At 45.9% G+C, this 27,577-nt stretch overlaps 2 protein-coding genes across 8 annotated transcripts in view; both read left to right on the forward strand.

The window, feature by feature from the left end:
* Window positions 1-27,577, forward strand: part of LOC310672388 (taste receptor type 2 member 40-like) — a 154,737-nt gene that overhangs the window by 44,991 nt on the left and 82,169 nt on the right. The window lies entirely within an intron of this gene.
* LOC310672359 (hyaluronidase-3-like) lies at window positions 1,670-27,506 on the forward strand. 7 transcript variants are annotated; one of them, XM_083429467.1, is made up of 5 exons: window positions 1,670-1,812; window positions 21,425-22,408; window positions 23,872-23,961; window positions 24,765-25,117; window positions 26,342-27,506. In XM_083429467.1, the coding sequence occupies exons 2-5, from the start codon at window positions 21,488-21,490 to the stop codon at window positions 26,373-26,375; spliced, it is 1,398 nt and encodes a 465-aa protein (XP_083285593.1). In that variant the 5' UTR covers window positions 1,670-1,812; window positions 21,425-21,487; the 3' UTR covers window positions 26,376-27,506. The 7 variants fall into 7 exon arrangements, with proteins under 7 accessions (XP_083285593.1, XP_083285590.1, XP_083285595.1 ...); XM_083429466.1 differs by lacking the exon at window positions 1,670-1,812 and adding an exon at window positions 7,358-7,511; XM_083429464.1 differs by lacking the exon at window positions 26,342-27,506 and having other exon boundaries at window positions 1,676-1,812; window positions 24,765-25,731.

A 27,577-nucleotide genomic window follows, 5' to 3' on the forward strand; every position in this document is an offset into this window, starting at 1 on the left:
GCAGGCACAGTAGTATATGACTCTAACTGGGATTTTTGGATAGTAATTCTTAGACCATTAGTCAGAAGAAGCCACTCTTCATGCTTCCCTGCATGTAGTGCTAGAGGCTGGATCTTTATTAAAAGTGGTATACTACATGTCTAAACTACTGTCCGTGTTTGCATCTGACATTATCTGTTAGAACCTGTTGCACATAAATACACCTGCAAATGGGCACTTCTGTTCCATGCTGCACCTTCCTCACCCCTCCCAACACTTTTTGGATACGAGGGCCACATTCACCCTTGGCCAACCTTCCACAGGCCACATACCAGTGGTGAGTGTGGCCACTCTTGCATGCGTGCACCCACAAGACACACCAGCAGCCTCCCCTCCTTAGCTAATCCATGCAGATCAGCTGAGAGGAGGGGTAATGGCCCCCTCTCTGCTCATGGAAAGATCTAATTGCCTGGGAAGGAGCAACCTGCACTCCCGTCAAAGTTATGCTCTTGGTTTTCCCCATCCCAGTGTTGTGTCTATTTTTGCTATGCCTAAAATCAGTATGGTCATGGGGAGTCAGAAACATTTGCTTGTAGAAGTAGATCAGGCCCCCAAACTAGGATTAGCCACTCTTGCATTACTTATATGGGCAGCCCATTCTCAAATGACTTGTGATGGGAAAGTTCCTGGAAGTGTTTGTTCTTCTGAAAATATACTTCTTGTCAGTGGCGTAGCGTGGGGGGTGCAGGGGGGGCCGGCCGCACTGGCCGCAACATCTGGGGGTTAGGGTTAGGGGGCACAAATCCACAGGTTAGGGGGCGCAAATCCACGGGTTAGGGGGCGCAAATTACTTGCCTTGCCCCGAGTGCTGACAACCCACGCTACGCCACTGCCTCTTGTACAAAGTGAAGTACCAGGCATTCATTAATGGAGGTAGAGTGACAGCAGGCCCCTCCCAGATGTCCTACTGTGGAAGTGCAAATTCTTCTGAAATCCTGGAGATCTGAGTAAAAGCCTGCACGTCTACACTACCCCTGGGAACCAATGACAACAGTTCTTTCCATCCTTCTTAAGAACTGAGCTTGGGAAAGGACATATAATAAACTAAACTACCTACTGTCTGCCACATAAAATCATATGCTAATATGAGTACTTCCAGTATGTAGCTGAAAAACAGTGCAATGCTGTAAATGTCTGGTCCTTTGAGTTAAGTGGGGCTTACTACCAGGTGAGTTTGCATAGGATTGAAGCCTGTATCATGAAGGAAAACAGAAATGGTGTAACTGATCTTTCAGGAAATGTTCTTCACATCCTGCCAGGGTTTTCTTATTCTGTAAGAAAAACTAAAAACTAAGTAATAATATTTATGTTGTACCTAATTTTACTAACGTATGCTTACTAAATCTATTATGTCTATGCTAAATTGAACAGATGCCTCTTCCAAGCAAAACAAGGGTTTCAAAGGGCGTCTCCAACTGCATAGCGGACAGTCGAATTTCATCTCTTCTGGGGATTCAACGCGCACAATATGCATTAATCTCCCCTTCACGAAGCACGCGCGTCTTCCGAGTGCACACATGCTTCTAGACGCGCGGTTGAAAAAGCCAAGACGCGATTGGGGGGAGCGGGAGGCTCTCCTGAGGAAGACATTTCCTAGCCGCTACACGGCGCTGTGGCCTCCAGAAGAAGCTGGGCGTCTTTCTTTCCCGCCTCTCCTCGACTTGTGCGTAAAGGGAGGAGCGAGGGCGAAAGTGGGGTAGTTCTGCTCTGCGCAGCCGGAGGAAGCGGGGAGAGCTGAGCGCGCGGCTGAGAGCCCCTGCCGTTCGCTAGCATGTCAGTATCTCTTCCCGCCCCGTCCCCGCTTAAAGCGCTCGCGGAGCCGGGCTCGCCATCATTGCACAGCCGGGGATGCGCCCGGGTCGGAAGAGGTGGTGCCGGGGAGGTTACGCCCGGTTGAAACCCCCTCCAGCGGGAGGCAGGGCTCTCCACGGGGCGACACCCCACATTCTCTCGGGGCGTGGGGTGGGGGCAGAATCGCGTGCCCGATTTTAGGGTGGCCCCTACGAGCGGGGAGTGGGGGACCGGCCCGGCGGCGTCTGTCCTGTGGCATCTCGGAGGAAGCAGGAGGCTGTGTCCATAAAAGGGCTTGGACCTTTTCTGGCAAGGAGGAGAGGCTTCTGCGGGAAGCGGGCGAGGACACCCGTCCCTCCCTCGCTCCTGGGATCCAGCTTAGTGACTCAAGTTAAAGACTTGCAAGAGTTTCTTAGTCCAGTATTTGCGCGCAGGCACGAGTGAGCGAGAAAGAAAGGAAAGGGGGAAATAATATTAGATGCCCGCTTCTCCTTAGGGGGTGCCTCCTGGAGAGCGGCCCCCGGAGAGGAAAGGCCTGCTTTTAAGGAAGGGAGCGCCTTCCCCGGCTGGCCGCCCCTTAGATCGGGGGGAGGCGGCGGGTTTCTAGCGCGCTGGCAGGAGCTTTGCTGACACCTCGCGTCGCTTCTTGGAAAGCTCTTTCGAGCTGCGATTCTGCCCTAGGGGAGGCGGACGGGGGACGCCATTCCCCCGGACTAGGAGCCAGAGAAGGGGCTGCCGGCTGTTGCTTGGAGCAGAAAGAGCGAAAGGGAAGGGATGCAGCAGGGCTGACCATCGACCTCAGCTGAGGTTGCAGAGCCACTGCACAATGACTAACATCCGCTCAGAGTTCAAAGGTGGATTCCCCAGGGAACTGAAACAGAGTATTCCCACAGGTGCACACGGGATAAGGCAACTGAAGTGCTTCCTCCCTAATATCTGACCCACCCCATTACTGAAATAGGTCGCTCTTGTAATCTATCCATATTGCTCTAGAGGGGCTGTAGCATCCTTGAATTATAATAATGAGTCTCAGGAGAGAGGAGTACCATGTGCGTTGCCAGTGCAAGGCACACTGCCTCCTCTATCCTTGGATTTGCCTTAGGCAGGGCTGGAGGATATTACTTTGGGCATCAGCCGTTTATTAACCAGTACCTCTGCCTCTCAGCAGTGAACCCATCCCTAAACCCTGCAATGTGTAGGTGGCTTTTTATTGGAGCTTTTGTGTTCCTTTCACTAGGAGGAGATTGAGAACCAGTGTGCAATTCAGTTCTCTTTATAGATGTGCACCTGAGAGGCAGCAATCCTATATACTTACTCGGCAATATTCTGACTAAGCATGCATAGGATTCGAGTGCATGTGTGAATGAATCTGAGTTTAGTTCACGTAGTTCATTTTTAAAAAAATTAAAGGCAGTGCATGCTAAGGCCTTGAGGAGGACCAGGCATTCATTTGGAAATAAGTGGGATGTGAGAAGCACTGGCATGAACTCACCTTTCCTCAGCATTATGTTGTTTATAGAAGTGACCTTTGGTCTCGACTCTTCCTGTGGCTGAAAATGTTTTATTAGGGTTTCCCTGCGCTTTGGTAATTTTAACTGTGATCTATTGACTGTCCTCTCTTTTGGGTCTAGACAGTGGTTTTTGCAGCATGACTCTTGGGCAGAATAACTAGTAGAGAGGGTTGGGGATGGAAATCCCATAAACAACACTGATGCATCCGTTCACCCATGGGAAAGGATGCATTGTTGGCTGGCAGATCCCAATTTTACTAAAGAGGGCCAAGCCATCTCTTGAGACTAACCCAACCACAGGTACAGGCATCCAGGACTTGAACTGTTTCTCTCTTGCGGAGACCTAGTTCTGATTCTCCACTGCCCAGCGCTTTGGATGAAGTGCATGTAAACTGCTTGCATAATCAGGAAAAAATAATAATATGTGAAAGGGACTCATAAGTGCACCAGTACTAAAGCTTTGTATTATTAGGTCCCTTCCAACACTACATTTATATGATTGTATGATTATTATGTATTAAATTTGTATACCACCCTTCCATCTAAAGATCCAAGGGTGGTTCACAACAGTAAAAGACAAAATGAAAATAGCAAATCAAAACAAACCAATGAACTCCCCACCTTCCACAACACTTATAAAAAGCCATAGAATGTTAATCTGCTGAACGCCTGGTTGAAAAGAACCTTTTTTGCCTAGTGCCTAAAAATATCTAATGAAGGCGCCAGGTGAGCCTCCCTTGTAGAAGAGGGAAGCCTACTGTGATACCAATGAGGCCAATGGACACTAACTAGGGAAGGTATGACCAAATAGCCTGTCTGTTGAAGCTACACAGCCACTTTCCCCCACAACCTTAGTGGGCTGTATCCTAGTGACTGGGTTGCAGGCACACAAATTTAGGTCCATTTGAAAAGGGGTTTGTGAGTGCTCCAAAATAGGATGAACATTTCATTTTATGCTTTTGTAAGATTCTCCCTTACAAAAAAAGGGTAATTGCAGTTCAGTGAAAGCAAATGTAAAGTGGGGCAAATACAGTGGTACCTTGGTTTGCAACCGTTTTGGATTACAACCACGTCAAACCCTGAAGTGTGTGTCCCTTTTTTTGGATTACAACCTCCCCCCCCCCTTTTTTTATTACAACCATTTTTATTTTTTTTTGAGGCCCCATTGGCGAAAGCACGTCTTGGGTTACAACCTGTTTTGGTTTACAACCGGACCTCCGGAACGGATTATGGTTGTAAACCAAGGTATCACTGTAAATAAATCTTAACTTCACATACATGCTCATGGGATCTGAAGTGGGGTTGACTGAGCAGAAGCAAGATTTTGGGGTCATTGCTGTTAGCTCAACTAAGATGTTGAGCCAACCTGCAGCAGCTATGAAAAAGGTGAACTGCATGCTGGGTTAGGAAAGGGAAATAAAACTGCCAATATTGTAATGTTGTTATACAAATCTGTGGTGCAGCTAAACTTTAAATAATACCGTGTACAGTTCCTTCACATCAAAGAGATTATTGTAGAGCTGGAAAAAGTTAAGAAAATGGAAGCCAAAACTGCTCTACAAGGGAAAGGTATAACATGTGGGGCTTTTTTTTTTTTAGCATAAGAGAGAAGGTGAGTAAAGGACAGATGTGATAGAAGTGTATAAAATTATGTATGGGGTAGAGGTAAACTAAGAGAAGCTCTTCTCTCTTTCGTAATACTAGAACTTGGGACAGTCAATGAAGTTTAATACTGGAAGGTTTAGGGCAGATAAAAGAAAGTACTTCTTCACATAACACATGATCCAGTACTGTATTAGAAAATCAGATATAAAAAGCTATGTGCCAAATGTAAAAACCAGGGTTACAGTTGCCAAAACGGAATGCCTAGTTGCCATTTTTGGGCCACATTGGCTTGAAAGACATAACTTTCACCACGACTGTTTGGTTCCTGAAATTCATTCTGATTGTGCAGATAAAATATAATGGGTATAATTCTACAGGATGTGTTGCTATTGTGTGAAAACAGGCAAGACCCAAAGATCCCCCAGGCATGCGCCTCCAGATGGTGGAGACATCAGGCGCCATCCTGGGGGCTGGACATCTTCACTTGGTCGCATGTGAATTTTGAACACTGGACACGCATCTTTAAACTATGGAATTTGAGCCCCCTAGATATAGTGATAGCCACCAACTTGGATGGCAGACGTTCGTTGTAACTCAGCCCCATAGAAAGCACTGAATTTACTTCTGAGTAGGCATGTATAGGATTGTGCTGTCAGTGCCTTTTGTCCATTGAGGCATAGTCACGATTCCCTTTTGCTTGGTTATGTTTCCCATCCGACAATGGGTAAACAGCAGTTCCACTTATTCAGAGCTCTATGAATATATGAATGTTTTCTGTGTCCCCAAAAGGAATATGACTGTTTTCCAGAAGTCAGGATCTGGAAGGGAATCGAAACATAATTGGTATTTTTAATTCCATTGCAGGAAAAGCTGTGTTGGGTACATTAATAGTCGTAGGAAACAGACTACCGCATTGCCTGTGGACAGTCTAACCACCTTGTCTTCTCCCCAGTTTCATGAGTTTTGTGACCTTTTACCAAGGAGTGTTTGTTGGTAGCAGGTGCGTCCCAAAATTACCTGAGACACAGAGCAGGTTTGTTTCCTCCTTGTGCTGCACTATGTGTTGACACTGGAAAACAGCACAGGAGAACAAGGCTCTGTGCTTTGAGACCTTGTAAACAACATCCTTCCTGTCCTTTCTGGAGACCGGGCAGGATGAATGTCTTCATGGCAATGTCCTAGTTCTGCCCAGTGGATTCCCTGGCCTCCTCACCCCACCCCAGTAGGCCTGGTTTCCATCTATTACTCTAGTAACATAAGCTCCGTTTGGCTCTGTAGATCAATCCACTGTTGACATTGAATAAGCCGAAGTTTATATGTTCATAGAACTGGTGTGTAGGTATAACAGCTTGGAAACATGCCTCTAATCAAGAAGGTAAAGTACCTGTACTAGCAAAAGGGGTTTTGTGCTGTGGCAAGAAGGCATAGAGAACTGAAAATCAGAGGTGGGGAATTTGTGGCCCTCTAGATATTGCTGGACTCCGACTCCCTTCATCCTTGACCATTGGCCACACTGGCAGGGGCTGATGGGAGTTGGAGTCCAACATCTGGAGGGCCTCAAGCCCCCCCTTCACCCCTGCTGTAGACTAATATAGTGGTACCTCGGGTTAAGAACTTAATTTGTTCTGGAGGTCCGTTCTTAACCTGAAACTGTTCTTAACCTGAAGCACCACTTTAGCTAATGGGGCCTCCTGCTGCCGCCGCTGCGCAATTTCTGTTCTCATCCTGAAGCAAAGTTCTTAACCCAAGGTAATATTTCTGGGTTAGCAGAGTCTGTAACCTGAAGCATCTGTACCCCGAGGTACTACTGTACAAAGGCTAGTCTGGGTTACTACCAGCCTTTTGCTTCAGCAGCCTCATTTTGTGATGTGTATTTTTTGTTTCTATGGAAGCCGCCCAGAGTGGCTGGGAAGGCCCAGCCAGATGGGCGGGGTACAAATAATAAATAATAATTATTATTATTATGATGTGTGGAGATGGAAGTATTGGGGAGGAGTTAAGGCACGGTAAGCAGCAAGTCTGGTTTGCCTTCCTTGCCCACCTGCTTTCTTTGGTGTTGGATGGTTGCCAGCCCTGCTCCCTTTCCTTTCTCCTCATGATAGAATTGCTGTTGCCAAAGTGAGTTGGCTGGATGTTTATTGGGGCTGGATTCTCAGAATCTAAATGGGTCCGTTTCTCCCCACCACCACCACCCAAAAAGAGAGTTCTTTGATACTTCAGCCTACACTTGGACCTAGGAGCTGTAGTGGTTGAAGGCATCTGTTTGGGAACCCCATAGACGAAGTCTGTGTCTGCTGCTTTGTTGTTGTTGTTGTTTGGATGGGTGCCAGCCTTTGGCTCCTGTCAGGGCTGGGCTGGGCTACTCAGCACACAATTTACATTCCAAAACCTGGGTGTCAAGTAAACAGACAGCTCACTCTTTAAAAGAAGAAACGAGCTGTAGGCGCATGTGTAGCTTCCTGTCATGCTCTTGCGAAAGTAGACGGTTTCCCTTGAGCCTTAGCATTGCAAGCACAATCTCCAAAGGAGGGAAGCGGCACTTCAGGCAGCTCCCATTTGCCACAGGTATTTGACACTTCTTTTCTTCTGCTGGTGGTCTTATTGTGGAGCAGGGGAGGGGAGCCTGTGATTCTTCAAGTCTAGCTGGACTGCAGCTCCCATCAGTCCTGACCACTGGCAATGTGGGCTGGGGCTGATGGGAGATGAAGTCCAACAACACCTGGAGAGCCATGGGTTTCTCATTCTGTTATAAAGGGATCCTGTAGCAAACATGTATACTGGGCTCAGACAGCTGTACTAGAGAAACAGGCAATATAAAACTGGGAGGGGTGGGATATAAAGTGTGTAGGTTTGGTGCCTGTTCAGAATTTTGGAAGTTTGGGACCAGGGTATCATTGGGTCATGCTGTCATGTGGGCCTGGTTCTGAGAGGTAACGGTAGAAATTGAAGAATGAGGGATGCTCTCCTGGCTTTTGTTAAGATGGATAGAATCTTCACCTCACGCAAGGAGCGATTCTCATCTAGTGCTGCTCTAGTAGAGCTGGGGGGTAGGTGTGGATGAATGGAATTAGTTCAGCCTCTTCTTCTCTTCCTCCAGGATGTGTAGAGCGTGTTGTTGATTTTAGCAGGAGGGGTAGGGAATCCTAGTGCCCAGGTTGGCAGCAGGATGCTTAGAAATGGAAAAAGGAAACACTGTGTGACATTTTTGGGTGGTATTGCTTGTGAAGTGTTGTGATGACACTGCCGGCTCATTTCCAGAGCCAGGATCCTTGAAAACAAGAAATCCCCTGTAGCAGTGCATGCCTTGGATACAGAGGTTTTTGTCAGGAAAGCTACTTGGACCAGAACTTGCAGGCCTGCCTGGTAACTTGGAATTTAGCGCAAGTAGTGCTTATCAGTCTACCTAGGGGTATGCTATTTTCTGATTGCCCTGTTCTCTGCTAGAGTGCTTTCCAAAACGGTCTGTGAGTGATGCAGCAGAGGTCATTCACATATGGTGCGTTAATTACTTTTCTCATCTCTTCTTCAAGTGAGTCTTGAATAGTGCACACAAGGCAGGTTGTATGATTTTTATTTATTTTCTGACCTCTGTGTCATTAATTTAGTAATGGAATTCAAGGCAGTACAGTGGTACCTTGGGTTACATATGTTTCAGGTTACAGACGCTTCAGGTTACAGACTCCGCTAACCCAGAAATAGTACCTTGGATTAAGAACTTTGCTTAAGGATGAGAACAGAAATCGGGCTCTGGCGGCGCGGCGGCGGCAGCAGGAGGCCCCATTAGCTAAAGTGGTGCTTCAGGTTAAGAACAGTTTCAGGTTAAGAACAGACCTCCAGAACGAATTAAGTACTTAACCCGAGGTACCACTGTATGTGCATGGTTCACAGGCAGTCACTCATCCAGGCAATGTGGCAGCCTGTTTAGCTCCAGCAAGGTGATAGGCTCATGTGCCTTCACACCATACCTCAGGGCTCTTCCCTCCAGGGGGGCTTATGACAAGTGCCTTGTCTATGTATTCTTGGACACCTGGTGCTGAGCAAGCTCCCAAAGCAGTTGAACACCTGGTGCTTAAATCAATTTGTAATGTGGATGCAGAACCTACATGGGCGAGAATGTAAATTCAGGTTCCCTTTAGCAGTCTATCCCCACGTTGGCAATGGTCACAGGTGACAAAGGTAGCCCTGAGCAAACTTAGAGGTGTTTTTGTGTGTGCATATCTGTGTGCATATCTCAGGGGCGGAGAAAGGGGGGTGCGGTGGGGGCGGACCGCCCCGGGTGTCTTCGCTGAGGGGGGTGACATTTGGTGCTCCACAAACCTGCAACGCCTAAGCCTACCCCGAGCCATCAGCGGAGGGGGGGGGAGCTGTGCCACTTTGCTGGCGGTATTCCCCCCTTCCCCCTTCGTTCTGACAGCTTGGGGGAGGCTTGGGAGTCATGGGTGGGCAGCGTGCTGAATGTCTGCCATGGGCGGCTTGCTCCACCCCTGTGAGTGGCTCGCTCCAACCATGGCTGCAGGGCGCACATGTCACTCCCTGCACCCAAGCAGCTATCCCACACCTGGAAGGGCACCCCCCCACTCCCCTCGGGAGCGGGCCCGCCCTAGGCAGCGCAGGCATATGCTCCGCCGTTGCCTTCACTAACCTAGTGCCCTGCTGATGTTTTCGATCACAATGCCTGCTAGCCCCAGCCAATGGGGCCATGCTGCATGGGGCTGATGGGAATCACAGCCTAAAACATCTGGGGGGCAACAGGATGGCAAAGGCGGTGGAAGCTGGCATAGTGCATGGTTAGAGAACGAGCTGTGGTTGGCAAACCAGTGAAAATCTCGCCTTACCAATCATCACCTCTGTCAGTTTATTTGTATGTCCCTTTCTCTCAAGAGCTTCCCCAAACGGCTTAAGATACAGAAGAAAATAACGAAGACAGCGGTGCATAGCAAAATGTTAGTATCAGCCTATCCAAAGAGTTCAGCAGTAATTTTACATCAATCTTTATGTCAATCACGTACTCATTAGGTGGCCTTAGGCAGGCCATTGCATTCTCAGCCTCAGCCACCCCCCATACGCCCCCAATCTGTGATGCTGGGATAATAAAACTGGTCTACCTTACAAGGCTGTTGTAAGGGTTACTTCAGTGGAATTCATGTGAAGCAGCTGGAAAAGTGCCTACGTACTTAGTATGCATAATTAGTAATAAGCATGAGTAATTGATGTTTGTGAGAGGTGATTGAAATAGTTTTAGACCGTTGGACTGATTCTCTGCCCTGGTGGGAATGCACTCCTGTGACTTGAGTGGGCTGCAACAACTTTGAAAAGATGTACATTAATTCTTTTTGGTGCACAACCAAATTTTGTCTTGAGGAGCAGTCCTTGCCAGTAACTGGAGGCACAAGTTGTGGTGTTCTTAGCCTTTATTGAGAAAACTCTTTCTACGAGACACTTCCTTCCCCAAACATACGGCTTTTCCAGTAATGTCACAGAGCACCTTTGCAGAAAAGGTAGCACGGGCTGTGTTGAAAACTTGTGTGAGGGGGCTACATCTAGCCTCTGAGATGGAACTGAGTCATCTGCTGTTTGTGGGTAAATGAGAGCAGACATAAGCAATCGTGAGGACTTAACTGTGCATGTCTGCAGATGCAATAAAGTATTGTCAAAATAGCATTCTCTAAACTCAATGCTGCAGTAACTGGACGATGCTAAGGCTCTAAAGCAATACCCTTGAGTTCCCTCTGCTTACGTGGCTCTAGGATTTGCCCCCAGCTAATGTCCCTGTCATGAGAATCTCCTCAGCCCACCTTTCGGAGGGCATGTTCTGTTCCTATTTCATAACCTGAGTGCAGTGGCTGCATGGTATAATTTCATAAGCTACTTCATAAAGGGTTGTGAAAGGATGATTTTTTATTGTTGTCTCTTGGGTGTTTTTTTCATCTTCCAGTGTGGCTCCCATTTGGAGGCTGCCTCACGGGTTTAGTGAGAGTCTATATGATAACGTTGAGTCTCACCATATGGAAGGTATGGAGAGCCAAAGAAGAAAGAGTGAGGGGGAAAAGAATGAATGAGGACATTTTTCTCTCCACAGTCTCCTCCATTTCCTCCCAGGCAGCCTGGAGAGAATTCTCTGTGCTGTCTGAAATATCGGAGAGATGAAGAGTTTAAGGGGACAAAACTGTGTAAATGGAAGCCCACCTTCCCTCTGTCACATGAACACATGAAGATACCTTCATATCATTGCTGTCTGACTCAGTATTTTCTATATTCTCAACTTTCCAGGGTTTCAGGCAGTGGTCTTTACCAGCCCCATCTATGAAGATTCCTGAGTTGAACTTGGGAACTATTTTATGCAAAGTGTGTGCTCTGTCACTGACTTACTTGCACTTGCATATACCCCACCACCACCTCCAAAAATATATAGAGAAGGATAGAGTTGTGACTAGACTTGCTAACATTCACTGGGGGGTCGGGGTCCTGCTCAACACAGCTGCCTCTCTGCAAATTCATGCACCAACCAAAGGACAATGAGATTCATACAGTGTTTGAACTCTCACTGTGGGCTGATTCTTGAAACCATTTGAGGCTCATCTGTGACATTCTGGACTGGTTAGGGGAACGTTTCAACATACCACCTGCTTGCAATTTGCCAAACCTATAGCTGAGTCCCCTTCTGGGAGATTTTGGAGGAAGTAGCACATTGCATTATGGAGACATGTGGAAACACTTGCTTGGCCAGTTCCCACGTGCTCCAGATGAGACAAAAGTGGTGATGTAAGGTGGTCCTTGGAATCATTGCTTCTATTTTGTGTGGAAGATTCTGCTGGATTTTTTTTTTTAAAAAAGTAAACAGCCTTTCACAGTTTGAGCATGTTATTGGTCGATGCACATTCTATGCAAATACTCACTTGAATGATCTGTAGTGTAGGCAGATGCAAACAGAAGACAAGCTGTGTTGCATATTTAGGTGCCATCTCTTGAGAGGAGGTGTGACTGTCCTGAAAGAAGCCACCGAGTACCTAAGCTATATCAGAGTACCTTCAATTTTAAACCACTCTTGAATCAAGGTCCCAGCTGGACTGTTGTAAGAAGGGTAAAGAAGCCAAACAGAACCTGAGTTTTCTTCTAAAGTGGATTGCTCTTCACACATAGCTTAAGAAGTCGTATCTGTCTGCAGTCTGGCTGCCCGGGAATCTCCATGGCCATCGTCATCTCATAGAGTACAGAACATACTCCCATAATTGTGAATTAAATGTGGGAACATGTTGGCAGTTTAGAAACTCATAGAGCTTGAGTGGGCCTTCCAATGGACAAGGGATGAGTTGCATTCAGCCAGACTGCACTTACATGAATATAGTAAGTGAACCATGTTACGTACTTCTGTTCCTTGGGAGGGTGGACACCATATTTCTGTATGACTGAATCCTTTTCAGTCCCCAAGGGAAAAATAAAAGCTGAGTTTCAAACAAGCATTTATAGGAATTGGCTTATAGTCTACACTGATTCCCAGATGTTTTTATAGTAGAACTGGATTGGGAAACTTGTGGCCTTCCAAATGTTGCTGGACTCCCAACTCTGACCAGCCAAAGCCAGCATGGCCAGTCTTCAGGAACTGTGGGAGTTGGGGAGCCACAGTTTCTCCATCACGGTAGCAGAGGATGCAGACTAGATGTCTTGTTACGCATGCCCCAAACCGGCACTTGGTAAAAGACCAAGTGGAAGGATAGCCAATGCAATGCCCTCCTAATGTTGTTGGACTACAACTTTTCATCAGCTGCAGCCAGCATAGCCAATAGGGATGTTGGGAGTCATGGGCTACAACATTAGAATCACACTGCCTTGGCTATCTGTGCCTTTGTAAGACCAAGAGCTAAGGCTGTCTTGGCACCTGCAGCCCTTTGCTTTATGGGATGATTACAGAGGATGTAATCATCCTTCCGCTTGGGTTTGATCCTGGCAAGGTGAGGTTTCCCTGCGAAAGGGTTAGTAGGTCTCTTGGAACTGATTGTGCACTGCAAACACACTTCATTGTGTTTGTGCTTTCAGGAGTGAGTCAAGCTCCATGTGTCCCATGTAACGTTTCGCCGCTTGGTCCTCTGGTGGTGAGAAGAATGGGGTCTGTTTCAGAGATGCTCACAGCGGTGCCCCTTCACCAGAGGCCCGATCTCCTAGAGGCCTGTGCCGACCTCATCAATGAAGAGTGGAAACGGAGCAGGACTTCCCGCATCCACTCCCTGCAGAGATCCAGCAACAGCTTCCCCATGTGCCTGGTGCTGATTAGGACCCAGAGGTCAGTGGAAGACACCGCGGAAGGGAAGACGGCCAAGAGTCAGTGCCAACTCCTGGGGCATGCCAGGCTGTCCCGTGTGGTTGGCCAGCCCAAAAGCTTGTTTGTGGAGACGGTGGTTGTTGCCAAGGCCCTCCGGGGAAAGGGCTATGGCAGGAAGCTGATGGAAGCTGTTGAGCAGTACGCCAAGTCCCGCAGCTATAGGCGCCTGCACCTCACCACCCACGACAAGCAGCAATTCTACGCCCACCTGGGTTACAGCTTGTCCAAGCCAGTTCAGTGTGCGGGATTCACGAGTTCCCTTGTACCCATGGAGTTTCTGGAGAGCTTCTCTCCCCTTCAGCAGGACAAGGAACTTCCCACAGGGCCTGGGAAGCGTGAGCCAAGTGCATCTTGCAGCAGGAGATGCGGAGCAAGCCTTCCTCCATTGCCACCTTCAGCACACCTTTCCTCATTCGCGGTTTGCTCAGCGGCTTCTCCTCCCCCACCACCCCCATTGCTTCCTGTTCATTCTTATCTGCCAGCAGCCGCCACCATTTCTCCCCCTCCCCGCCTGCCAGCTTCTGTAGCTTCCCACAGTTCCTCTTCCCAGGCCATGAATGCTTCTGTTCCGCCCTCGCAATCAGCCACCGTGCCTCTTTTTGCTGCAAACCTTCCTCCCCCTCCCCCGCCTCCTCTTCCTCCACCTCTGCCCATGGCCCTTTCGGCAGGCCATCCCGATTCCTGCAAATCTGCCTCTTCTGGCCCATCGGGGGACAAAGCCCAGAACCAGCTGTTTCTAGAAACGCCATATCGTGACCTGAAAGGGCGGCCCATATTCTGGATGGAGAAGGACATCTCACCCTTTCACCATGTACCTGTGTGAGTGTGATGAAGATGAAATGACGGCTGAACGAGCAGAGATGCTGAGAAGAAAAGCTCAGCTTCGGATCCAGTGAGATGGGCTGTGAGAGAACTATTCTAACACAAACAAAGCCAATAGATTCTATCTTCCACGGTTGTTTTTCCCAGAATTCTTTTCAGACAAGAGCCCATTTTCATGCCATAAAAATGTGAAATTCGCTTAGACAATGATCTATTTTGGATATACTTTCAAGGCCATCCACTGTCCCCCATTGTCTTCCAGTGGTGGTTGCCATAGCTGAGTGGGTGGGCCTGTGCTGAGGCTGCCTTGCCTTCAAGTTTGATGTCATTTTATCAATAAAGCACCTCTGAAATATCTGAACCGTCTCCTCTGACTCTGCAGCGGATGCACAGATAGGTGTATTTCAGAGCCCATGGAATTAATGCTAACAGAAGTCAGTGCAGATGCAGGCATCTGTTGGAGGCAGCAGTGTCCCCAGAAAGGTTAGATAAAACTGAGAGAAAGACCTATTTTGATAGGATAATGTCAGAACAGGCCGGACCTTCACAAACGCACATGATTCTAATTTGAAACCTGTATCATTCTTTGGCCTCTTGGTCTGTTCTGGGAAGCCTGCATTCCAGAAATATGTTTGTAATAGGATGCTTGCTTGATTGCAAAGGTGTTTTTTAATGGTCAGGTTAATGACTTGGTCTGAGGCAGAGATCAACTTCATGGCCTAATTTAACTGTCATGATGTTATCCTCTTAATAGATGAGGTAATGATCACAGTTAAAATGAGCCCGGTGAAATGAGTGTCCCTGGTGGTGGGCTGGATTCTGCTAAATAGCTGTGCTATTGGAAGCCAGCTCAATTAGACCTGCTAGCATAATGGGGTTCTCCTTCCTTAAGCCATGTTCTTAAATCAATGGGGGGGAGGGACAGGATAACCACAGCACAGCATACAGAGACGGGGGGAGAAGGGAGATTGCTCTGTCAGGACATTTATGTTTGCCTGATGGAACAATTTCTTTAGCAATACGTTGAATTCCAACCAATGTGTAGTACTTTCCTCTCACTCTTGAGCAACCACTATGAGGCCCAACAATTTGGAATTACAGGATCGGGTTCCTACAGTGAAGGACACGTGTTAAAAACTTCTAGGAAAGTCAAGTCTCTCTCCAGCCTGCCACCCAATTGTTTGTGTTTAGGTGAAGGTGCTCACTGTTCCTTCTGTGACTATTTGTTCTTAAGCCTGTGGTTTCATTTCATTTCAGTAATTTATCATCATCGATTATTTGTATGCCATCTTGCCATAGTTAAATTTTGCTCAAGGCAGTATCCCACTTCTAAGGCAGTTTCACGCTTTACATGTTAGGAACATCCTTCTATATGTTAATTGTGTGCCTTCGCAGACACGTGTTGGTCATGTGCAGATGCCACATTTTTTGCAGGTAAGGTTGAAATCATTTGCAGACACATGTTAAAACTGTAGTGCGTGCGATGGCCCTAATACTCTTTCGCCTTCAGTGTGCTTGTAGGAAGCATACTTGCTGTTTCTTCTAAACTAGGCTGGCTCAGCTCTTGCTGTTATAAAATACATTCTCCATTGAGGGGGACAGTCAAAAGTTTGACGTCTGTTCCATGGAGCCCAAAGCTAGAAAATAAATGCCACAATTTTGTGGAGAATTAACATCCCATGTCCTATAGTCACAATAGCAAAATACAGTAAGAGTAATTAAAGACTTTGTACAACCATGAAACTATTTTATCACAGAAATTTAATAAGTCTCAGTCTGATGCAACTTCAAACTTCTACTGTATATAAACAATTTATTATTATTATTATTATTATTATTATTATTATTATTTCTTTACATTTATGACTTCAAAATCTTGACAATTCCTTCTTAAGAATGCAGAGCCCGAGCCCATTTGGAATTTCCATTTGGAACAGCAGTTCTGGGGATGCAGCTGAGAAAAGACTGCTGTAGGAGAGAGTGCAACTTTTATGTGTCGGTTATCAAACAATTCCACATGCAGGCTATTGGGTGCTTGATCACAGATGCTTTCATTTCTGAATTGTGCATTGTACGCTGAGGTTTCCATTAAATGAAAATAATCTCCAACTCATACCAAGTATTGACTCTTGCAATCCCTCACCTGAAACCGCACAAATGGCATTGCAGGTACAATGCAACACAGCTGCCAACTTGTATAGTACCATCTACATTGTTCAATACATTTTCCTATGAAGCATTTTCATTTAAGTACATGCGAAGAAGCCATGTTCCACCACCTTCTTATATTTTTCCAATAATAATGCTTGAAACCACACCAATAGCTTTGTCCCTTGTTTCTTGGAAGAGACAATAGATCTGTGTGGTTTGCAGGATCCCCACATTTTATTTTCAAAAGTCTGGTCACCTTGGGTTGTTTTCCTCTGTACCTACTACTACTACTACTAATAATAATAATAATAATTGAATTTATATACCGCCCTATACCTTCAGGTCTCAGGGCAGTTCAGAGTTCTGGTCCCTCAAAGTAAAATGAGGTCCCCTCCAAAAAAACCCCACAATCTTATGCAAAGTTCCTCTGATCATACAAATAAAATCATGAACGAATGTATGCTCTGGACACCTCTCTTTTGTATGTAGGGATTGTTCATCTTCTGTGAAGGTGTTGTGGAATCTGACACTTTCTGCCAAAGAAATTGACCATGCCGCAAGTATTATGCCTTCAGTGTTTCATCCTTCTCTGCTCATTATAGGTGATTTATGTGGCATGAAGCAATGGAAATGGACAGCAAGTCAATAGTAGGGTTCATTATTTGCTTGCAGATTCAGGATCCGGGGAGCCACTGCCAGACAATGTAGAGAAGGACAACACTGAGCTTCATAGACCAATTGTCTGCTTCTAATTCTAAAGCAGCTTCTTTCATTCCTAAGGGGAAGGGATACCCTTGATTGCCTGACAGATAGATTAGCTTCAGCTCTGCTTCTTAAACCCTTTGCTGGGCCTGTTCACATGAACTGTTCACTGTGTTGGCTGTTGCACATGCACAGAATTGGCCACGTAGCTAGTTCAGTTCACATCTGGCCAAAACATGGTTGATCTATCTGAATTCAGTCCAGTTTGTGTGTGTGCTGATCTGATTGCATGAGACTTGAGCACAGGCTGAAATAGCAACATGGACTATATAGCACTGCAGATTACAGACCAGAGTCTCTCTTGGCTTCACACCTTTGCTCTTTTGAACCCATCTGGCAGTTTCTCCTGCAAAAGTACACATCACTGATGTAGCTGGGAAAGCCTCATGCTTTAAGCACCATACACAGAAGACTGATAAGGAGATTGCTCCAAAAACTAATATATCCAGACCCTGCGAGCACCATCTGAGGCTCTTCTCTGTGTGCCCCCTAAAGACAGGTTCAGAAGGTGGCAATTAGGGAGAGGGCACTCCTATCTATGTAATGCTCTCCCCATTGAAACCCTCCTGGTACTAACCCATGTCTTTGGTGCCAGGTTAAAACAATCGCCTACATCCCAGAGTATGAGAAATATTTGATGGAATATAATTAGGCTTATATGTTTGGGGTTGCTTTTTAGTTGTAAATAATGTTAATATTGTTTTCTTTTTAGAGATTGGTTTGGGGGTTGTGTGTGTTATGCTTCTGAATTATTTCAGTTTATTGTTTTATTATTGTTGGGACCGATTGGTTTCAGGTGAAAAATAAGTTAAATAAGTGTGGGTTTTTTTAAAAAGTCACAACACAACAAGCTGCATTTTAAAAAGGTCAGTCCAAGCCATCAGACTCTGAAGCACGTGAATTGGCCTCTGTAACTACACATTAGCAGCTATTACATGTTCTTCTTCCTCCCACACTTGCTGCCTTCCACAATGAACTTGGCAAACTGCAAACCAATTTGAGTTCTTGTTTACTTCTACAAAAACCTGTAGATTTAAACCTACCAAGTTGTCTGAACAATCAGGCAAGGAAAAATGAATTTTTGTTATATTTTTATTTTTTTTACTTGCTGGTGCAACGTAAGTCAACAAAACATGACTTAGTTAACCATGACACTTGATTAGGGATCTTTTACCATAAGAGCAGAATCAGCTTTCTAACCATGCTGCCATGAGGTGGCTGCCCTGAGGCAACCATACAGGTAGCAATTGTTTTGAGTCTGGCTCAGTTCTACTGAGTAACTCGTTCTGCCATGGTATAGCCGCCCCAGATAGAAATGGGGTGCAGTAGGTGATGATGTCATCAAATTTGGGTACTAACAATGCAGCTGGGCTGGTCACATCAGCACTTCTGGCTCAGATGTCCTGTGGAATGAGAAGAGCGGACTGCAAGCTTGTGGAGTAAGCGCAATTATTTATTCAATTTACTTCCCTCTCTTCCGCCTGAAGGAGCTCAAGGTGACAAATATTATTCTTATGTTACTTGTGCTATTTGTAAGCCCATGGTTGCAATTTATTCCACTTTTCAGCATGCAGGAAACTCAGCCTACTAATAAAGAGCCTACTAATAATGGGAGGGAGGATTCAGTAAAGTGATCCCTGTTGCCAGCTGTCTGCTCTTAAGACTTCACAGTAGAGGGAAGCAGGATGTTTTCCTGCATGTAGATTAGCACATCAAAATGTTTCGGTATTGTTAGGATGGTGAGACTATAATTTGGTTCGTTTCTACTTTTCCTATCCGACTCTCCCATACAAAATTCCTCAATAAACAGATTTTTCTGCTGGGAAGTTGGCTGGGCTATGATTGGTGCTTTTATATTCACCAACTTCAGCAATATGCAATTTTAAAAAACCAGAATAATGCCCGCCCTAGCCTTGATCAAATTGTTGTAGTTGTAACATACTAATCTTCAAATCTTCTTCCCCATGAATGGCGACTCTTGCTTCTACTCCTAGGCTAACATTACCTTCATATATTCTTTAATCCATATTGCTGTACACACTTGGTTCATTAATACATCACTCCTGAGTCGAGGTTATAAAAGCTGGTGAATTATGCAAATCAGCATGCCTGCTGAGAAGGAAATTGTGGAAATGACAAATGAGTTCTTTTGAATTGCACAAAGCCCAAAAATCTGTTTTCAGCGTCAGAGCTGAGCTTTGAAATAACATGAAATAAGCATGTGAGAGTCTTGTTCTCACATTACTGAGTAACCAAAACCACCATTAAGGATTCGACTCCAGCACTTCCCATTTTACATATTAATGTTTTAATTATGAAAAGGGGCTTTTTCAAGCCTGGGAGTGTACAGCAATGTCCAATTCCTGGTTGTCAAGTCCCATCTCTGAGCATGTGAGGCTGTTTCTGACAACTCACTCAATACGATAATTCTTAGCTTGTATGCCCAGGGGTGCACCTATGGGATGGTGAAAATGGCCCCTGCAAAAATCTCCCCAGATTGCTCTGACCAAGAGAGTTAAGTTGTGTGGGCCAAAAGTCGTGAGAGGCAGATTGCCTGGATGACAGAATCATCTCAGAAAAAATTGAGATACTGGAGTAGAGGGGGTGATTTTAGACAAATAATGCAGCTATTGCGGTAAAGCGGGTTTTTCAGGGGTAGGGCATCAATACAGCTCCTTGCCAAGGGCGCATGAGACCCTTTTTTATGTTTCACCCCTTCTGTGCCCTGGGCACTTCAATTTGTGAGTAGATTTGCATAGATCTTTTCTGCAATAAGGAACACTCTTCACACTTAAGTGAAGCCAAATATCCTTAGTAAATTCAAAACTCTTGAGACACCTAGCAATAGCTTTACATCAAACTGTGGTTAGAGGAAAAGTTGGAGAAAGGAAAATAATGCTATGATTTCTATGCATTAACAGTAACATGAAGATCAGAGCGCACATCATGGCAGGAAAGAGGCTAGGAGAAAGGATGTTTTACCACACCTGTTCCACTAAAAGGAAATATTGCAACACAGAGAGATGATGTCTGGGGTTTTCCATGCCGACTCAGGAAGCAGAATGCTTACCTGATCCCAAGATGATGGCATGGCAGTATGCTTATCTAGTCCCAAGATGATTGCAAAACCAGTCATCGAATTGGCCTGTCTAATAAAGTTTGAGTTTGAACCCTGGTGTTCCTTTGCAGGGAGGGGGTGGGCTGGGGGTTTGTGCATGTGATGTTAATGATGACCTGTTGGCTTCAGAGTGGCCATGTGGTTCTGATCCTAAACCACACCTGATTCATTGGACAGGCTGGCTCAGACAATATGCCCTATTAATTCATTAGCTTGTCTCTAGTTCAGAGGCTGGCTAGCTAGTCAGTAGTTCAACTAGGGAAGGATCCTGGCATGCAGTTTCTTAGGTATTATTCTAATCCTCCGTAGTGCAGTGTTAAGAGTGGGAAATGAAGCCAGGGGGGATGACACAGAGCAAACAAAACAAAACCAACAAGTGGAAGCAGCCCAGTTGGTGTTTTTGGCTTCTCCATTGTGGAAAAATACCTGGCAGCATAGATGCCTGTGTAATCCAAACAGCTTCTGTTCCCAAGTAAGGTGACTTTAGGTAAGTTTACACATCAGCCAGTACAGCCAGCTCTCCTCTTCCTGGTGTTCAGCCTTTCCCTCTCCTTGGGTTTACCTCATGAATTTATCTCCCTTAAAACTTAGAGACATAAGACACTTACCCCAAGATACCTTGATATTCAAGGTAAGCAATCCCATTTGGAATACATGTCAAGCCCAGATATCCAGGTTTAAAATACAATAAAAAATATTGAGACGCTAGCTGAGTTAATTATATTCATGTCCCACATTTTCTCAAGGAGCTCCAGGTGACTGGCATGGTTGCCTCTTCCCTGTAAAATCCGTGAGACCTTGTTAGGCCTCCTCGTATGGTGGTTTGGCCCAAACCATCGTCACCTGTCCATTACCTGATGTCATATGATAGCAGGTGCAGCCCCAGTGCCCAATTCAGAAGGAAGAATGAAGAACACAATCTTAAGTTTGCAGCTGCAGGTTTAAATTTTAATCACCTCACATCATATGGTTCCAGGTAATTGCTGACTAGCATTCTTGTACACCTGTCAAAGCGGCCTATGGAGGGTGGGCCAGTTCTGGATCCAACCTGAGCGGGCCAGTCCCACCTACCCCACCCCCCTGGGCAGGGGGGAAATGATTTCCAAAGCCACCCAGTGATTTATGGGGAGCATGGATTCAAAACTGCCTTGCTTACCTTGGCACATCATGTCGCCTTGGTAAGCGGTTTTGAACCTGGCTGTCCCTAGCCATAATCTGAGCCTAACTGCTACACTGCCCTGGCCCTGTGTGTCAGATATTTAAATTCAGGGGGAAGATCTTACTCTGTCTTTCCCCTCTCCCTGCCAGGGTGCACATTTGTAAACAAAGCAGGAGGGGCCCCAGAAGAGACATTGGCTTCTTACACCCACCATGATCCTGGACAAAACCATTTCGGTCCGCATCATCTTCCTCCTTGGAGTCATCCAGTGCCTGAGAGGGTATAGCTGGGAGCAGACGACAGCCAGCTCTGTTTTCCAGCAGGAGCCATTTGTGGTGGTGTGGAATTTGCCCACAGCTAAGTGTCGAGAGCATTTTGGGATCACCCTGCCTCTGGAAGCCTATGGCATTGTGGAGAACAAGGACAATGCTTTTCGTGGCCAGAACATAACCATTTTTTACAAGAACAAGTTTGGGCTCTATCCCTACATCTCCCCAGATGGCAAATGGCACAATGGAGGGATACCTCAGAACGTCGATCTGAAGAAGCACCTGGAGACGGTCTCAAGAGATGTTTTGGAAAGCCTGAAGCCTGATTTCCAGGGACTGGCCGTGGTGGACTGGGAGGAGTGGCGGCCTCTCTGGAGGCGGAACTGGGGCCCCAAGAACGTGTATAGGGCGGCCTCTGAAAAATGGGCAAGGAACAGAAGGCCTGATGAACCCCTCACAGAGCAATCTTATGTTGCGGAGATAGAGTTTGAACAGGCAGCTCGGGCCTTCATGGAGAGAACTCTAAAAATGGGGAAGTCTCTGAGGCCACAGGGATTCTGGGGCTTCTATGGGTTCCCTGACTGTTTCAATTACAACTGGGAGAACGAAGAGAACTACACTGGTCATTGCAACCCCACAGAGGTCCAGTGGAATGATCATCTCATGTGGCTCTGGAAGGTTTCATCTGCCCTCTATCCCAGTATCTACCTCTCACCAAAACTCCCAACATCTTACCACCAGAGTTATGTTCACCACCGCCTCAAAGAAGCATTTCGCGTGGCACAGTTTGGCGTGAAGCAGCCTCTCCCTGTGATCGCATATTCCAGAGTCTCCTACAGACATTCTCCACGGTACCTGACTGAGGTAAGAAGTGAGAGGTGCCAACTGCGTACAATAGGTCCAGGCACTTTTCATCAATGGTAGCAATTGAATAAAGGTTAAGGCTGCAATCCTAAACCCACTTTACCTGGGAGTAAGCCCCACTGAATTCAGTAGGACTTACCTCTGAGTAAACACAGCTAGGACTGAGGTGCACATCTCTTATCTAGCTGGAAACTTCCTTCTGTGGGGAATATTAGCTGCCACCATACAGTGAGGGGGGAAAGTATTTGATCCCCTGTTGTTATTTTGTCTCTCACAGCTGCAATAAACCTACCATTAAAATTATGGACTCGTCATTTCTTCGTCAGAGGGCAAACGGCCAAATTTAGCAGGGGATCAAATACTTTCCCTCCTCTCTGTACATTCTTCATTTATTATATTTTTATCCTGTCCTTCCAAGGAGCCTGGAGTGTCACAGAGGGGGTATTTCATTACACTGTTCTCATAACAACCCTGTGAGGTAGGTTGGTTAGCCAGAGAGAAAATGATTGGCCCAAGGCCATTCAGTCAATTTAATGCTTCAGATGGAATGTTGCACCACATATATATATATATATATATATATATATATATATATATACACACACACACATACACACACACACACACACACACACACATACACATTATATATATATGTAGTCACAGTAGTTAATTAATTGAGGCACTTCATTAATGCTGCAGCCAGCTATGAGTGAACAGGAAGCAACTAATTAACTGCTTTAATAGAAAGGTGTTGTCAGGGATGGGGAATCCTTTTGGCCCAGCTAGCCACACTCTCATCTTTCCCCAATTCTGTGCGCCAACTTGGATAGGTGGGTGGAGCAACCCGTTTTTCAATCATCTCATAACTATGTTCCTCATGGGGAACTTGGTACCAGACAGTCTGGTAGGCCTGAGCTCACTGCCCATCACTGATGGGTAATGACTTCAACCTTGCTTTCCACAGGAATTGGCTGTATGATCACAAACCCTGTAAGGCACTCAGTCACACAGGTGATCCAGCCCCATGTCAGGTGTGGGGGAATTAGCCTTGCGGGCCAAATGGGGGTCCATCCATCCTGATCCAAATTTGGCCAATGGGCTAGAAGCTGCTGATTACTGGATTTTCTGGATTTAGGGAGGAGAAAGTGGGGGTGAGCAATAGCTTGAGGAAAATGCTGCATAAATATAGAATAAAATGATGCACAAAAGGGGTTCACAATCCACATTCCTGTGGTGTCTTGTTAAACAAATTGGTCAGACTTTTGAATCATTACAGAAACTACAACTCATGTTTGACCAGAGAACTTAATTGGGCCAGAAAAATTCAGTGAAAATCTATCCATTGTAACTAGCCAGAAAACCTGCCTAATGCAATGTGTTAATATCACCAAAGTGATACGTTGCACTTCTCATGCAGAAAGCTGCCCAGTGCTAACAATTCCCTCCTTTTCTCCATTCAGGCTGACCTGGTGTATACAATTGGAGAGAGCGCAGCACTTGGGGCCGCTGGGGTTGTGCTCTGGGGTGACCTCTCCTATTCCCAGTCACCGGTGAGTATCTCTGCAACAATGTCCCATCCATCTATTAATTCATGAACCGCCTTTATATGCTTCCCAATTACAACATTTCCTGAGAATACCTATAATATATTCAAATACAACCATCAACCGTGAAACAATCATGCAGCAGATTTAAACAATTATATTAAAACTTTTATTATTTAAAGGAAATAAAAAGCTATTTACCAGGCACCAAAACAGGTGCCAGCCTCCATGGGGAAAGCGTTCAATCAGTGGGATGCCATGGCCAAGAAGGCCCTCTTCCTAGGATATACAGTGGTACCTCGGGTTACATACACTTCAGGTTACATACGCTTCAGGTTACAGACTCCGCTAACCCAGAAATAGTACCTCGGGTTAAGAACTTTGCTTCAGGATGAGAACAGAAATCGTGCTGCGGCGGTGCAGTGGCAGCAGGAGGCCCCATAGGCTAAAGTGGTCCTTCAGGTTAAGAACAGTTTCAGGTTAAGAACGGACCTCCAGAACGAATTAAGTACTTAACCCGAGGTGCCACTGTACTTCCTAAGTTGAGAATCAGCCTGAGAGAGAAAACAGATACTCTCTTTGCCCACCTCATTGGTAGCCCAGCAGCTATTCCCCTACTTTCCAGCTTTGGTGGGGATAGGATAACTTGTTTCTCCCAGTTTTATTGATACCTTGACTAATGACCATGCTCACCTGCCCGTGTGGTTGGTTCTGCCTAAACAGAAATGGCTGGAAGCTCCCATCCCCCGTGCCGATGGGTCCAGTTCCTAGAATGTTCTGAGCTGTAATCCTAGCTTTCCATCTTCTAGGAGAGCTGCAGGAGCCTCAAGCATTACATCACCACGACACTGGGCCCATACATCGCCAACGTAACCACGGCAGCGCGCATGTGCAGCCGCGAACTGTGCCACGGGCATGGACGTTGCGTGAGACAGGACCCCAGCGAACTGGAAGCCTTCCTCCACCTGGACCCGCAGCAGTGGGAAGAGGAGTCCTCAATGACAGATTTTCCAGATCAAGACATGTTCGCTTGGGAACAATTTCAGTGTCACTGCTATCCTCAATGGACTGGAGCCTCGTGTGAGACACCGCTGTGGCTGGAGCCTGTCCTAGGACCGGAGTGTAGTCGAGCTCAACAGTATTACAATATATTTCATGCAGGGTATGTCAGCAATGTTGTTGTGAAGTCAAACATCTGTCCTCCTTCCATTTACAATGAAAAGACAGAATTCCAATAACACATCTTTGCAGATCCAGCACTTTACTCTAAGGGCAGTTTCAATGATATCTGTTCTTGACATTTCTCAACTGGGTGACTCCTCCGTTTTTCAAACAGAGCGGGGTCTGGATGTAGACAAATAGCAGACTCACACTTTTTCCTTCTTTGATGGTGCGCTATAATTTAAAAATGATCTCAGGTGTAAGCCTAAAGTAAGGGCTTAGGCATTGCTGGGTTTTGAAACTGTAGCCAAGCACATCTAGTAAAATAAAGACACACTTGGAAACCCTAAAGAGCTGTAGCATGAGAGCACCTTATACCTTCCGAGTTCGTATGTGATCTGGCAGGTGGAATGCTGGGAAATAGAAGCATTCACTACCACCATGAAAGTCATCCTTGCACACCCTTCCTACACTTGTTAGCACTACAACTTAAAGGAGACAGATGTCTGGAACTTGGTGTCATAACTACCTTTTCGTAACCACTCTCGTCTCTTTCCCCCCCCAACTTCAGTAAAAGCTATGAGAAAGCAAGTGAGTTGGAAGGCTTCTCTCATTCACTTTTCTCCCTCAGTCTGTTTTTTTAGCACACTTAGCTGAACAACTATTATGCAAGATTCGGGTTCATTTCCTCTCACCTGTGCTACTGCTACAAGGATATTGCACTTTCCCAGGTGAAACTGCAATACTTGGGTGAGCTAACTGCCTTTTATCAGACACAGGGCAGTGCTACTACCATGATGATGAATGCAGGGCAATGGGGAGATGTGTGAGTATTATGGTTACCTATTGGATAGTGTCCACGAGGCTGCTGGTCAAGAACTACCTTCCCCAATCTGGTGCCTCCCAAATATTTTGGACTACAACTCCCATCAGCTCCAGGCAGCATCACCAGTGGTCAAGGATGAGAACTATAGCCAAAATATTTGGAAGGCACTAGATAGGGAAAGGCTTGTCAGCAGGTGTGACACAACTCTTACCCCCTTGCATCCTTTTTTTGCTGGGGGGTGGTGGGTGGTATTAAGTCCAACTGAACTAAAGTTATTTAGATGTTGAGCCCTATTTATTGCCCCTCAAATTGGCTGTACCACCCCTAAGTATGGCCATACTCAAGTTAGCCTTTAAAAAGTGTTGTGAGCACCAACAAGTCTTCCCTCTTCCCCACCAGGACCTTGCCACAGATGGGGAAAAGACTGCTGTAAGCAAAAGGACAGTTGGCCTGCAGTGTGATACAATAGCAGCACCTCCATCAAAAGAGTAGCCCTGGAAGCATGCGCAAAGAGGACCAAGACTCATTCTCCAGCGCCTCCTGTTTAAGGTGCTACCAGGGCTGGAAATGACATCTGCCAGACACCAAGGGGAGCTACTGCCAATTAAAGTGTGGGGCGAGATGGACCAATATAAGGCAGCTACATATGTTTATATGCTGAAGTGTGTGTTTGCCGGTATGTTAGTCTACCCTACGTGAGATCAAAACATCCTGCACAGATTCACCTAATGAGACCTGCTAGCAGAAACCCTGCCCAAGGGTTTCTGCTGGTGCTTTGGGGCTTACCCCACTCTACTCCCCCAGTTGGCTTGGGGGGGTGATGAGAACCCAGACCCATGCAGGGAGTGGGTGAGGAGAGGGAAATTGCTGTGTTGGCCAAGATGAAATGCTTGCACTGGTAGAATGATTGCCATGGTACTATGCTGAATTCTTCCCCCTGAATTTCCCAGTCCCTAGGAGGCTCTGGTCCAATTGCCTAGCTTTTGGATGCATCTGTGCTGGGCTTTTGGCTTCTTAAATACATCACGTGTTTCTTCTTTTCTGTCTCAGCAATTCCAAATATTGGTGTCACTAAATCTTAATTTCATTAAAAAATGAAAGTTAGAAGACTCAGTGGAGTCCAGCATCCTTTGCCAAACATACTTCCAATAATCCCACAAACAGAGCAAGACATCAACCCAGTTGTTTGTACTTTTGCTATCATGAGATATTCACAAGCACGTGGTAGGTTTCAATGCTGAGTTCAATTCTGCTATTATGGCTAATTCCATGAGTTAAAAAGAACCCAGTAAGATCACATCTCAGCCCAAACTGGCATTGCATCAAGAGAGAAGGGTTTCAGTGCTTCGTCCAAAACAATATATCCAACAGCTTCCAAGAATAATTATAGATACTAGCACCCCAGCTCCATTAATGCATTCTTCACAAGACAGGCCACACTCATTGTTGTCCCTTCCCTTCTAATCTTCAAGTAGCTAAAGGATGGTGTTAGAATAATGGTATGAAGATTTAATGGGCTAAAAATGGATTAAACATAACTTCAATAAAAGCATCTTCAAAGCAATTCTTTGTGGTTCTTTAAATAACCATAAAAGCAATGTAAGTTTCGTTTTCTGCTTTATCTCCTTCCAGGAT

Source organism: Podarcis tiliguerta (genome assembly GCF_965153285.1).
Source record: "Podarcis tiliguerta genome assembly, chromosome: 2".
Taxonomy (NCBI): Eukaryota; Metazoa; Chordata; class Lepidosauria; order Squamata; family Lacertidae; genus Podarcis; species Podarcis tiliguerta.

Excerpts from the sequence above, each read along its gene's own strand:
- LOC310672359 (XM_083429464.1), top strand. The coding sequence starts at position 21,488 with ATGATCCTGGACAAAACCATTTCGGTCCGCATCATCTTCCTCCTTGGA. Across the intron at positions 22,409-23,871 it reads CTCCACGGTACCTGACTGAG|GCTGACCTGGTGTATACAAT; the intron begins GTAAGAAGTGAG and ends TTCTCCATTCAG. Across the intron at positions 23,962-24,764 it reads TCTCCTATTCCCAGTCACCG|GAGAGCTGCAGGAGCCTCAA; the intron begins GTGAGTATCTCT and ends TCCATCTTCTAG.